Source organism: Motacilla alba, chromosome 3, assembly GCF_015832195.1.
Source record: "Motacilla alba alba isolate MOTALB_02 chromosome 3, Motacilla_alba_V1.0_pri, whole genome shotgun sequence".
In the NCBI taxonomy this organism is placed as follows: Eukaryota; Metazoa; Chordata; class Aves; order Passeriformes; family Motacillidae; genus Motacilla; species Motacilla alba.
Window position 1 is genome coordinate 104,016,782 of NC_052018.1, and position 13,040 is coordinate 104,029,821.

The 13,040-nt window shown below is 54.7% G+C and overlaps 1 protein-coding gene across 1 annotated transcript; it reads right to left on the reverse strand.

Annotated features, from left to right (window-relative positions):
* Positions 1-185: 185 nt before the first annotated feature.
* LOC119699483 (protein PET117 homolog, mitochondrial) lies at positions 186-3,938 on the reverse strand. The gene is made up of 2 exons (XM_038133085.1): positions 3,787-3,938; positions 186-373 (listed from the first exon to the last, which is right to left on the reverse strand). Exons 1-2 carry the CDS (start codon positions 3,880-3,882, stop codon positions 224-226), a joined length of 246 nt encoding a protein of 81 aa, XP_037989013.1. The 5' UTR covers positions 3,883-3,938; the 3' UTR covers positions 186-223.
* Positions 3,939-13,040: the final 9,102 nt, after the last annotated feature.

Here is a 13,040-nt window from a genome sequence, read left to right on the forward strand (position 1 = left end):
CCAAGTCTCCACAGCCCAAGTACCAATCACAGACGAAATGGGCTTTTGTCTGCCCTAAAGCGGCAGAGGCTGGACTATAATTTATACAGAATAACCAGTCTTTCACAGATTACCTCTGTTTCTTAAAACACCTGCAAGAAGTGAGATGCAAACGACCTTCAAACCTTCAAAACCTTCAAAAACGACCTTCTTTAATCAGACCTCTAAGGAGCCAGGCCTATGCCTAGGGCTGCTGGGAACGTTTTTCCATTAGCGCCTTGTCTCTCTCTTCAATGAGCTGCTTTGTCAGGGCAATCTGCTCTTCCAACAGGCGAACGTTCTCCTTTTTCTGATTCTGACGCTCGAGATCTCTGACAACGCCACTTCGCAGCCTCTGAAAACACAAAGGACAGGGTTTATCACAGCCCCGGGGACGCCGATCGGGACCAACCCCACCCAGGCTCCATCCCTCCCGCAAGGCTGTTCCCTCTGCTGCCTTTGCAGGGTCTTCCACAGCAACTTACCGTGGCTGGAATCTTCGGGAGCCAATATCCAGTATCACTACACCAAAAAGTGCTTTATTTGCACTCACTTCAGATGGTTGGGTTCACTAAGTGACAAAGCCATTGAGCAAATAAATGCTAGGAGCCTGTAATTCCCACGCCATGCAGGATGGAAGCGATCTAAAAAATCCTGTCATCTCTGACCTAAATCTTTACCAAATCAGAATGAGCTCCTCAAAACTTCTCTGCTTGGAGGCAATTTTGTGACGAATCGGAAACTATTTTAAGAAAAATTGGCATGTGTCTTCATTTGCTTCTTTCTGCTCATGTCTTAATCTTAAAAAAACACCCACAGCCTGCTTATGCCAAACTCTTGAAAAAGCAAAGCACTTGCTTCACAAATATCCCCTTTACCTAAAACGCTTGCTCTAAATCATGTAAATATATAACACATATACACATAAATACATCATGTGCAACACAACACCAGCAGCTTTCAACCTGGGGTGCAACCCCTCAATGGGTGTAAAAAGCCCTAAGAAAATCCCAGCTGCTTCCTCCATATGCTTCTCTCTCCCTTACCTAGACGTTTTACTCACATTGATACTTTGATAATTAGGCGAACGATCAGTAATTTTCTGACCCATTTGAATGACGCCAAAATGCACCTGCAAATAATTTATTTGAAAGCTGACCCTGAAGTCTCTTGAGAGGATGCTTGTGACTATTATTCGACAAGTTATCACAGGGTTTAATTCCTCGCCTAGCACGCCAATGACTGCACACTTCAAATGCAATCGTTTCTCCTGTCAAGATCCAAACAGAAACGTTTTGTTTAAGAAATAATTTTATCTTGTTAAGAAAATGCACAGCCACACGCGTCTGCCAATAATCAAAACTCTCCAGAAATTAATCTAATAAAACCAGCTCCTTCCCACCAGCTTCCATTCCTGAACTCGGGCTATGAATTACTGTAATCACATCAGCATTTTGAAACTGAACACAAAGTTCATAAACTGATTATTATGTTACTATTAGTTAATAACAATGAAGATGTGAGGAGATACAAGGTAACTGATCAATTGCACCAAGAATGAAATCCTTTTTCCTTCACAAAACACTGCAATCTTTCCGATGGCGGATGTATTTACTCTGAAAATGCACATTTTGCAAAAGACACCTTTGGAATTTGAGTGTCACAAGTGACAAAGACCTGAAATGAAAAAGTTAATCTTCTCATCTTCCACTATTCTTGGATGTTAGCCCTGCTTGTCTTCTGCAGGCATGAAAAGCATGTGCAAGCTCAAAGCACTCTGGGCCTGGCACATTAATTTATAAAAGTCAAACCTTTATTAATCTGCATAAAGATAAACTTGAAATAATCTCTATGCCAGGACTGTAAAATACCCACATTATTTATTTCCATTATGTTATCTAAATAACTGGATCTGTTGAACATGAAGCCACTACTGCTCGACTTGGCCATGAAGAATTATAAAAAGAAAATCTCAGATTTAATTTACAAAACTTAAGCTTTGAGCCTTGGACCTTCTGAATAGGTATTAGCCAAGGATTTGGGTCAAAAAGATCCATGCAGTTTAGGTGCCCCACTGAAACACCCAAGGGTGCTGTTTATTCTGCAGCACACGTTCAAAGTACAAGTGCCATTAATTGCAGCTGCAGTTTAGTTGAGGAGCATTTAGCAGCTATTCCTGCCAGATCCTCAGTGCCTCAGGCAGGCACACTGAATCAGAGAGCAGCCAGCTACAAAAAACCGATGTGATCTACCTAAAATATGTTAGGTGATCTACCCAGCACATCCATCAGCTCTGGCAAGCACAGAGCCATTGCTGGTTGCCACTCCAGGATCCCAATTATCCTCTCCTCGCTACTGCCTGCGCCATTCAGAGTGTTCTCCAACTGCTGCTCACACAAAGCTGCCTCCTTCCTTACCCAGAGCAGTCTCATCCTCCAAATTCCATCCCTCTCGAGCACTGACAGAGACAATCTCTTGAGGGGAAGAAAATATAATCCTCCAATTACAGAATGTATCATAAAGCCCAAGCAAAAGCCAGCTGGGCTGGGCTATGGGCTGTGAAGTTGAATTCTGGCGGTTCTGTAACTTCTGACTGCCCCAGTGTCATTTCACACAGGCTTTTTCTGTGTGCATTTTCTACATTTTTTTGTATGTAAGTGGAGAAGGATCGGATGTGTGCCCTCATATAACCCTGGGCTCATCAGCAGGGTCCAAACCAGCACACTCACTGCCCACACAGCACAGCTTTACACAACCACACAGCTTCTAGTCCCAGGCAGGGCTGCTCAGCTTTAGGACTCACCATGGTCACAGCTGACACCTTTTGGCTGTGGGCTCTCTGGCACACAGGCTGCCTGCCAGGAATTCCCTGATTTTTGTAAATATAGCACAGAGAACCGTCCTGTTCAACTACCACGTGGTGCTTCTGACAGCCTGCACGGTGCCTGCCTGGCAGAACAAGAGGGAAACAGGGGTATGGCACAGCACTGGGCTGTCTGTCCTTCAGCAGGCTGCATTTGTGGGGCTGAGGAAAAACAGGGCACACCAGTAGGACAGCACAGCCAGACAGGGGAGAGCCCTGGGAACACTGCCAGGGAAGTGGTCCTGGCTAGAGGCTGCAGGATCACATCCCCCCTGCATGCTGGCTGCTGGATAGGGAGGGAAGCACCTCCACAGAGCCTCACCTGGAGCTCCCCACTGCTACTTGCCCCTGAAGGGGAACGCACAGGACATCAGATTAGGGAGCTGGCGCAGCTAAAAGAGCATGGAAAGCACAGGGGCCAAGGCAGGAAAACGCGGGCAAGGGGCGGCTTGTGGAGAGAGCACCTCCGAGGGCAGCGCAGCCAAGGCAGCACCAGCGGGGCAGCGCCGGGCAGGGCTGGGCACACACAGAGTGCAGCAACCAGCGCTGGGGCACGGCTCGGGCGCGGGCAGGGACAAGAGCTGCGGGAAGGGGGGAAGAGAGGAAAGGATGAAAGGATGAAGGGATGAAGGGATGGAGGGAGGGCTGGAGCAGGGATACGTGGGCTCAGGTGCGGGTCCGCAGCGCGCACGGGGCGGGGCTTGATGATGGGCGTGGCTTTTGCGATGGGCGTGGCTCTGCGCTGATCCCATAGGTGGGGGCGGGGCATGCCTGGCCGCCAGGTGAGGGGGCGGGGCCTGAGTATAGTGGGCGGGACCTGCCCGGCCGGTGGGCGGGGCCGCGCTGAGGGCCGGGGCAGGGCCCCGCTCGCCGCCTCCCCCCCGCGGCCCGCGGCGCGCACTCACCTCCAGGTCCCGGCGCTGCTGGATGTGCACGGCCGCCACGATGGCGGCGGAGAGCAGCGCGGAGACGGCCAGCGCCAGGCGGGAGCCCCGCGACATGGCCGGCGGGGCGGCGCGGGGCCGCGGCGGGGGAAGCGCCGGGCGGGCGGGCGGGCGGGGGTGCGGGAGAGCGTGAGGCGGCGCGCCCCGCCCCCGGCCGAGCGCCGAGCGCAGCGAGCCAGGCCGGAGCAGCCGAGCGCCGATGCGGGGCGGGGCGCGGCAGCGGGAGGCGGGAGCGGGAGGCGGGAGCGGATCCCTGGAGATGCCGCTGCGGGGCCGGGCACTCGCGCCCTGCTGGCCACAAACTCTGCCGTGGGCGCTAAAAACCGGCCTTTGTGTCCTCAGCACCGCTGGGGATTGGGTGCCCAGCTGTGCCCGTGTTTCCTGGGGCTGTTCCCTGGAGCTTCCTGCCGGCTAACGCCAACAAAAGGAGGTTTCTGGTGCGTGCAGGAAACATTCCTGGTTTTGTCGGGTGAAGACCACCAGTTCTGCGCTCTCCTCGCCCAGGAATCCCGAATTGCATGGGACAAGCAGCGGGAGAAAGCTGCTCTTCAGTTGTTTGGTGTGCTCTCATTGTTCAGCGTGTGGCCTTAAGGCCTCGTGTTTGCCAGTTTTCCGTGCTCTGAAGACAGAGTGATTCCCTGTCTGCAGTGGAAGAGCGAAATCAAACACACGTCAGGCTAATCCCTCCTCATTATAATCTTTTTCATCTCTCTGCTGAATGAACGTGATTAAAGTGAAAGGTGAAATTAGTGGGGATGATAATATTCCGGTGGAGTCTAATGGCTGTGCTCACGGTGGTGTGTTTACTCTCATTAGGGTTTGTGCATTTGTGCTTGTAAGGGGTCCAAGCCCACTGGAGTGCCAAGAACGGGGTCGAGCCAGGAGCCCGGTGGATGGGAGCCAGCACAGAACCCTTGGCACTGGGGAAGGGTGCAGCTCCCCCGAGTGCCTCTACCCAGCCCCAGCCCTGTCATTAATCCCTGGAGGAGCTAAAATCCCCAGGGAGCAGGGAGCATTCAGGCTGCGCTTTCACAACCTCAGTTTCTGCCCTGGTGGTTCAGGTGTTCCTGCTCCTCCTGTTCTCCCGAGGGCTGAGCTGAAGGGCTCAGCTCCCCTGCCCTGACCCCGCTCTTCTGCTTTGCCCCCTTTCCTTGCTCTGGGGTGAGAGGGGACCTTTCCCAAGCCCAGATTAGCAGCAGGTCCGGTTTAAAAGCCCATTTTCCTTTCTCAGAGCCCGGCTGCAGGGGCAGGCAAGTGGTGTGGTGGAGGTGGGAGTGCTCAGAGGGGATGTGCACGAATGGGGGGTGTTTTCCCGCTGGTGGGCAGAAGGACACGAGAGAAGAATTCAGCCCTGTGAACACAAGCCTGGTGCCTGTTTTCCTGAGACTCCCAAACGGAGAGGCAGAGCATGGGCTTAAGCTGAGGGAGAGGTGGATCAGGGTGAAAGCTCTTCTATGCCCAGAGCTTTGGTGCCCTCCTTTCCTGTGCCAGGTTCCTCCGTTGCTGAACCCGGGAATAGCGGCGCAGCCGCTCATGGAGGTGGGGCCAAGCGGAAAAGGGCTGGGTCACCCCTGAAGGAGACTGGAAAGCTCAAGGCCATTTTTCCCCCTGGGCAAACAGCTCAGATCTGGATAATGATCTCGGATACATCTGCAGCCCATCCTTAGGGGGCATTTTTATCCTGGACTTCAAAGAAAATTCAGCTTGTGCAACCCCTGTGTGCCTCATCCACCCTCCACGCTCCTTCACAGGCATTTGGCACCCTCTTTGATAAGGCGGCATTGCAGGCCCTGTCTCAGTAGGACTTCCATGTTTATGTCCCTGTTCCAGCCGTTCTGATGGATGAGGAGGAGTTCTGGCCAGGCTTTGGGTCATGGATGGTCACTCTGGGTAGCATCCTGAGAGGAGAAGGGGTGGCAGTGTCAGCTCAAGCCTGTATTAGCCACCAGAGAATCCAGAAAACGGGCTGCTCACTTGTGGCTTGCCTTAGTGGCAAAAGAGAAAGCACTGAATCCTAAGGAAACCCCTGCAAGATATGGAAAGGGAGGGAGGAAAGTTCGAGCACAGCCCATTTCCAGGTTTGGTCCTGAACCACAGCCCCCTCCTGCTCCGTTTGTCCTGTGTGATGTGAGGAACCAACCTCTCTTACCAAACTGCAAACTAACAAAAAATAACAACAATTTCAAAAACCATCCTAAAGGCATGTTTTCACAAAGCTTTCTCGGTTTCCCCCCCAGCGTTCTGGTGAGCTGCTGGCTGTCCTTCCCTCTTTGCAGAGGCAGCTCTCTCTCCCTCCCTCCCAGGGCATATGTGTGTGTGTTTTGTGTGTGTGTGCTCACACGGGGCACTTTGCACACACCCAGAGCTCTCCGCTGGGACACAGGGCCTCGCCTGCCTCAGTGGCAAAGAAGACAAAAAACCCAGCACCTGAATTCAGCCTGAGCCAAGCTTCCATTTGCCCTGTGAAGCTGAGCGTGGCTGACGAGTGTGGGTGTGGGTGCCTGCACGGCTTTGCCGAGGTCTCGGGGTAGGGGCAGAGCTGAGGAGGGGAGAAGGCTGCTGTTAGCATTGATTTTTCTCCTTATGGCAGTGCTAATTATAGCAGCAGAAAGAACTGATTGCTGTGTTGTAGGCACTTTTATCTCGCCGTGATACTTTTTCCCCTCCGAGAAACGGAATTATTCCCATCCCTCCGCAACAGGGATGGACCTGCCTGTGGTGGTGGAGGGACTGATGGTCCAGGTGCAGCCACCCTGGCCCTGCAGGAAATGTTTCTGTAGGATTTGCTGGCAGGGTCGTGTTGTTTGTAATCAAAAGTGCATTATGCAGAGGAAAAATTGTAATGTGTAACTTTTTGTGTCCCTTCTCTGTAATTCAAAGGCTTTTCTGTGCACAGAAACCCCAAAAGGAGTTTTAATTAATGAAGTGTATGTATTAAAAATGCTTTATTTTGACCAGGTCAGCCTCCTTTCCAGGCAGGTGGAGGTGTGCCTGGCTTGGGTGAGTTTTATTTTTTGATGGGCATGAATGAAGTGAAAGCCCTTGGAACTCATCCCCTCAGCACTTGTACAGAAAGAAGCTCTGTGAACCTGTTCTCACCAGCAATTTGGATGAACTCTGTTGCTCCTCCCATTCCGACAAGCCCCAGGGCCCTCTGATAGCTCTTCCCAGGGAGCTGGAGGGAAGCAAATCTGATTGTCCTGAGATTTGAATGATGGAGTAAAGATAAATTAGGGGGGAAGATGGCAGAATTCTTTAAGAGCAAGGAGCACTGAAACTTTCCTTCCATTTACAGGGCGGCCTGTGAAACAGTTACTTGGGATTTTGAATTCCCCGTGCACTTCCTCCTTCCAGCCAAGAGGGCAGGAGCTCCGGGCAGCCGCTGCTGGAGCTGTGCTGGTTTTATAGCCGGGCTGGTGTGATTGCAGCCAGCCCCGGGCACACCGGCGGGTCACCTCCAGCTCAATCAACCAAGGTGTGGGGCTGCCCCCGGGTGCCAACACCTCATACTGCCCTGGCCAGAGGGGGAAAAGGGGCCTCCAGAAACCCCAACCTCCTTCCCTGGCATCACCAGCATGAGGGAGTGAGGAGGAGGGTCTGGATGCTGCCTCTCCACCATATCCCTCCCAGCTTTCTCCATGGCACAGTTGGTCCCTGCCCCTCGTTTTGGGGTGCTGCAGAGGGTACCCGACCCAGGGAGTGCAGCCTGGCTCCCTCCTGCAAGTGCCTCCCCTGAGAGGGGGATGAAATGCGGGCAAGGGCCAAAGTCTGCCTGCTCGGCAGCAGGGAGAGGATGTAATCCCAGCCCGTAATAATTATATTGGTGCAATTGCACAGACCCTTGCCCGTGGCCGGCGGGAGGCAGGAACGGTGGCAACACTGCTGAGCACTGAGGGCAGGGGTGCTTGCTGGCTTAGGGCTGGGCTTGTTCTTTCCCAGAACAAGAAATCTAGAAATCGTTCTAAAAGGCACTGGGAGATCAAAAGCCTTGTGCACGGAGCCCCAAAGTGTTGGCAGGGTAATTCTGCAGTCACGCTGCAGCTTGCGGGGTGGAAGGTGTGGGGGGGTCCTGGCCCCCAAAGCAGGGTGAGCTGCATCCCCGGCTCACACCCTCCCAAGGCTCTCCCATAGGGAGAAGGGATTCTTGGGCTGCAGCCATGAAGGCAGCAGGGAGAGGAGGGCTCATGTGGGTGTGTGTGGAGGAGCCAGAGGCACCCATGGGTGCTGCAGCCGGCTCTGAGCCCCCTCGGCGATCAAACCGGAGCTTTAAGGAAAGGGGCCCAGCTGGAAGAGGCACCACTGCGCTGCCATGGCCATTCCACAGCAGGGGTGTGTGTGTGTGTGTGTGTGTGCCGGCGTTTCGCTCCTCCTGGGCGTGTTAGAGCACATGCTCTGCCGTAGCACCGGCGGGACAGGCAGGGACTCTCCAGCAGCAGCGCTGGATCCCCATTGGAGGCAGCCCTCCCTCCCCCTGCACGCGTGGCACCAGGACAAGGAGCAGGAAAGGTGCATCTCTAACAAGGCAGTGCCTGCACAGCACTCGGGACATCCTGTCCTGTCCCCTGGCCCTGCCTGGAGCCGTTTTATGCCCAGGCTGGCATCACCACTGCCAGTGGCCAAGGCTGTCCTGGTGGTCTTCCTCGTCGGGGAGGAGCTGAGAGAAGTGCAGCAGAACCATCTTCTCTTTCTCCTGCCGCCAAAACCCCAGGGAGCTGCACTGCCAGGGTGCTCTGCCAGCGTGGCAGCAATGGGACTGTCCCAGAGCACCCAGCTGGGGACAGTTACTCCTTCCTCCAGCTGACCCTCTCTGCCCTCATCACTTCTTTCTCACTCTAATAATCCTGCAAAAGGAGAGGGATGGCAGGGACAGCTTCTAGCCCCTCCTGGAGATTTTTTGAAATGGTAAAGAAATGCTTGAACTCCCTACGCATACAATGGGATTTACGGCAGCCGTCATCCCGCAGGAATGAGGAAGCCTTGGGGGGCCCCAAGAGGTGCCATTTGTCCTTGGGGAGGGGACAGGGGATTTTCTACCACCGAGGTTTGAGCTTGGCGGGGGATGGCAGAGATGGCAGGGCTTGTGGGAGGGGGGAAGCACAGCTTATCACGCCGTGCCAGCTGCGGGAAGCGCGGGGTTCAAAGGCACGCTCATTATTTTCAGGAACCTGGAAAGTGACTGAGTCAGCCCCCAGTTGTGGCTCATCCAGCTTTTTTCCACCAGCTTTTCACGGAGAGCTTTCCCCCTGTCTTCCCAAACCCCGACAAACGCTTGTCATCCCAGTCAGCTAATGGGCTTCGCATTCCTTCCTTGAGCTCTCAGCCTCCATGAGCGCATCCTGGTGTGCAGTGCATCCCAACAACAGTGCATCCTGGTGGCAGTGCATCCCGATGTGCTGTGCATCCCAGTGCCAGCGAAAATGTGTTTTTTCCAGGGCAATACCTCCCGTCTGCATGGGAAGCAGACTCAGGTTGGGCAGCCAAATGGGAACAGGGAGATGTGGTGATGATGAGTCGAGCATAATGCAAGGAGGGAAAATGCCTCTCACGAGGATAAAGCGAGGGAGTGGGGTGTCAGCAGACCACCTGTGGTATCCTTTCCACTGCATTCCAGCAGCCCCCTCCAGAGACTGAATTGGGAAGCTGCTCAAGTGGCCAAACCCACCTGGCTGAAGCTTCCTGTGACGTCCCAGAGAGAATCCAAAATCCAAACAAGTGGGCAAGAAGGGTGAGAGGCTGCTGCCACATCTCTTCACTGCTCACACAGCTATTGGGTTTGGTTTCTTGTGGAAGCACCAGAGAAACACAGGGCACTGAGGGCCACCACCAGCAGTGACTGGTTACTGGAAGAGGGTGGAGGTGCTCTGACTTGTGTGGAAGTTTTTGGAAGTTAGAGCCTGTGTGGGATTTGCTGGTGTCTAAAAAAGGTGATGTATTTCGAAGCACAGCAGAAACATTCTGAGGGAGTAGCTTTCTGTCCACTATTTAGCTACTTGTGGGATACTCCTGGGATTTCACTGCCTTTGGAACCTCCAGCTGCTGGATCAGGCTGGTAGGAATACACTGGAGTTCCCAGGGAGGAAACACTGGGCAGTAGGATTGCGGGAAACCAAGCAACAAAGAAAAAACCACCCAAGCTAGACAATGCAGGCAAAGCTGGCAAGGGGCTTCAGAGATCTCCAGAGACAGATGCTCACACAATCACTTTTCCATGTCAGTCTGAGAGCTCAGGGCTCTGCTGACCACCTTGTGAGAGTGGGCATCTCTCCAAGAGGGTCTCTGTCCTCCGAGGCTGGTGCTGGACCATGTGTAGGGCATGTAAGGCACACAAGATCCTGCAGCAGCCCCTTCCCCCAAGCACAGGGCCATGGATACCAGTGGGGAGGATGCTCAGGGGATGCTGCAGTCCAACACCCACCTCAGACCTCACGGTGGGCTGTTTCCACAGGGAGTGGGACCCGTAGGCTTGGTGGGAAACTGTGGTGATGCTGGGTGCCCCGAGGAAGCAGAGCCACAGTGACTGGGTGGCCAGAGAGACAGGGCTGAGCCGCTGGGGAGAGTGGGAAGGAAGTGGAGCCATAGGTCGAGAAAGACAGGGAGACGCCGGGAGTGGCAGGGGCCGTGGGAGGCAGGGAGACAGGAGCCCGGTGAGTCAGCCTGGTGGGGTGCTTTGAAACGCGGCAGGGAAGCACAGGCAGGGCAGGTTCTGCCGCAGCCTGGGGAGGCATCTCCCCCCAGCTGGCACCTTCTCCATCCCTCCCTGCTCAGTCAAGGAAAGCAGATCGCCCTCCAAACTGGGGCAGCCTGCAGAGCCACTGCTCCCTCCTTCCAAGATAATGCTGGCGCGGAGCCACCCTGGCTCCTGCCGCTGCGGTGAAGTGTTTCCTCATCTAAGCAGGAGAGCTGCCAAAACCTGGCTTGGAAGCAGCGCTTTCCAGTGGCCAGGCCCCAGAGCTGGCAGCGCAGAGGGTGACCGGGGCAGTAGCTTTGCTCTGCCCGCTCCAGCAGCGCTCACATCCCCCTGCCCTCCGCCGGGGCCGGTGTTCACCCAAAGGCCGTGAGCACGGCGCCGTGCTTGGGCTGGGAACCTGCCCTCGGAGACAGGAGCAGCCCCTCGGGCGAGGCGCGGTGCGGGCGGGCGGCTGCCGAAACCCGGCTGAGTCACCCCCGCTGCCGCGGGCAGGAGCGCAGCATCCCCGGCAGCGCCTCGGCTCCTCGCAGACACATGCAGAGACAGCCAGGTGGAAGGAGAGCCGGGGCTGGGAGCAGCAAGTGTCCGAGGAGAGGGTTTTGTGCTTTTCTGTGGGCTTACAAGACACGGTCCTCAGAGGTCCTCGCAATCCTGCCTGAAAGACCCTATGGCATGCTTGACCTCCACTGGGTAATGCAAGAAGGCAGGAGGCTGGAAAAGGCTGCACAGGAGATACTTTCCCTTGCTCTAATCTTGCCTCGGTTGAACGTTCTGTGAACGTCTCTCTGTGAGCCCAGGGCTCCTGGTGGCCCGGCAGTGCCCACTCCTGGGTGCTGCACTGGGCTTTGTGCTCACCATCCCGCCTCGGGGCGTTTCTGGGAATTGATGTCACACCAGGGTGTGTCCTGCAGAGGTCTGGGCAGTGCTTTGCACTCAGACTCTTCCCCATCTCTCCCAAAATACATCTTGAGGGCGGTGTGAGGGCTCACCAGCCAAGGGGGTGTCAGCTGGGTTTTTGGGTGACTTGCAGCAGCCCAGGTGTCCCAGCCCTGGTGTAAAGAACCCTACAGACCCTGAAAATGAAAGTTCATTAAGGGTATGAAGCTGTGGCCTCTCCTGCATGGTCAGTAAACTTGTATAAATCTCCTCACCTGAGTTCTGCTGGGAGCCAGAAACCAAAGGTTGCATAGCCAAGCTGCTGTACCAGCCAGGTTCTCGTCTCTGTCTGGTCTGATTGAGCTCCAAATAATGAGAAACGGCCAGAAAAGGGGTCCTGAGTGACTGCAGGGCAGAGTACCACCAGCCAGTGGACCTGCTGGATTCTCTCCATTCCCATGCCAGAGGGGTGATGGCTGGGGACAAAATGCCATTGGGGGTTGAGCAGGGAGGTCCCTTTGCTGGATTCCATGCTGAAGGCATTGCCCTGGCACTGCTGGGTGACTGTGCCTCTCAGCAACGCTCAGCTCTGGCAGGCTGTGCGATCAAACCCTCATCCCTGCCCAGGCCATGTCCCTTTGCAGCCTCATCCTGCTGATTGTGGTGAAAAGAAGGAGAACAGACAGGGCTCCCTGCGATCACAGCTGAAATATTCCCTGTTCGCAGATCAAACTGAGCTGTTGTCCCCTGAGCAGTGCCTTCCTTACACCTCCTTTCCTGGGCTCTTCTCAAGCCCAGCTCCTTCCCTTGCTCCCCACAGCCAGGTCCTTGCCCCCAGGCACGCTGTCCCCACTCCCTCCTGGGTGCCACATTAGTAAGGTGATGCTGGCAGTGACATGGGGTCCTCCAGAATGGGGGGGATGAGTCCCCCTGCACCTTGCACATGGCCTCCAATCCAATCCCACACAGGGTTAGTCTGGGAAGGGGCGGGATGTGATTGAGACAGTGACACAGGGCTGGTTCTTTCTTTGATCCCGTCTCTCCCTCCTCACTCCCCAGTGATCTGAGTGAAATGAAACACATTTTAGTGTTTCAAATAGTCAAATCCATAAGGGTGGGTCCCACTGTGCTTTGACCCTACGGGGCATTTTGTACATTTAATTTGATTTACACCCGAAATATTAATTTAAGGTGCTAGATTTTCTCCCACACCCAAGTAATGCTGAAAATTATACAAGATCCTACAGAAATGTTTGTGCCATTACCTCATTAGCATCACTATTTATCGAGTTTAATTACGGTGTTGGAGCTGTACATGCAGCATTGCTCCAGTGGGAGCATGGAGAAGGACATGGCCATCCAGGGATGTGTCTGTGGGCTGCCTTGCTGGTGACAAGGATCCCCAAAGATCCCATTCCATGGTGCTGCGTGTGCCTGCCTGCAGTGCTGTTGGTGGGGTCATGCTGTGAGAACGCTCCTCAGGCTCCTCCAGGATAGAAAATACCAAGGGATGGTATTGTAGGAAAGGCAGGATGGTTTTCCTATGGGCTCTGGCCAAGCAACACCAACCATCAACACTCTGCATTTCCACCTGGTGGCTCAGCACGTAGGCAGCCCACTGCCACTGGAATGCTCTCCTTCATGGAGCTGG

Coding starts and splice junctions, on each gene's coding strand:
- LOC119699483 (XM_038133085.1), bottom strand. CDS start 3,882: ATGTCGCGGGGCTCCCGCCTGGCGCTGGCCGTCTCCGCGCTGCTCTCC. Junction 374..3,786: donor AGCAGCGCCGGGACCTGGAG/GTGAGTGCGCGC, acceptor TTGTGTTTTCAG/AGGCTGCGAAGTGGCGTTGT.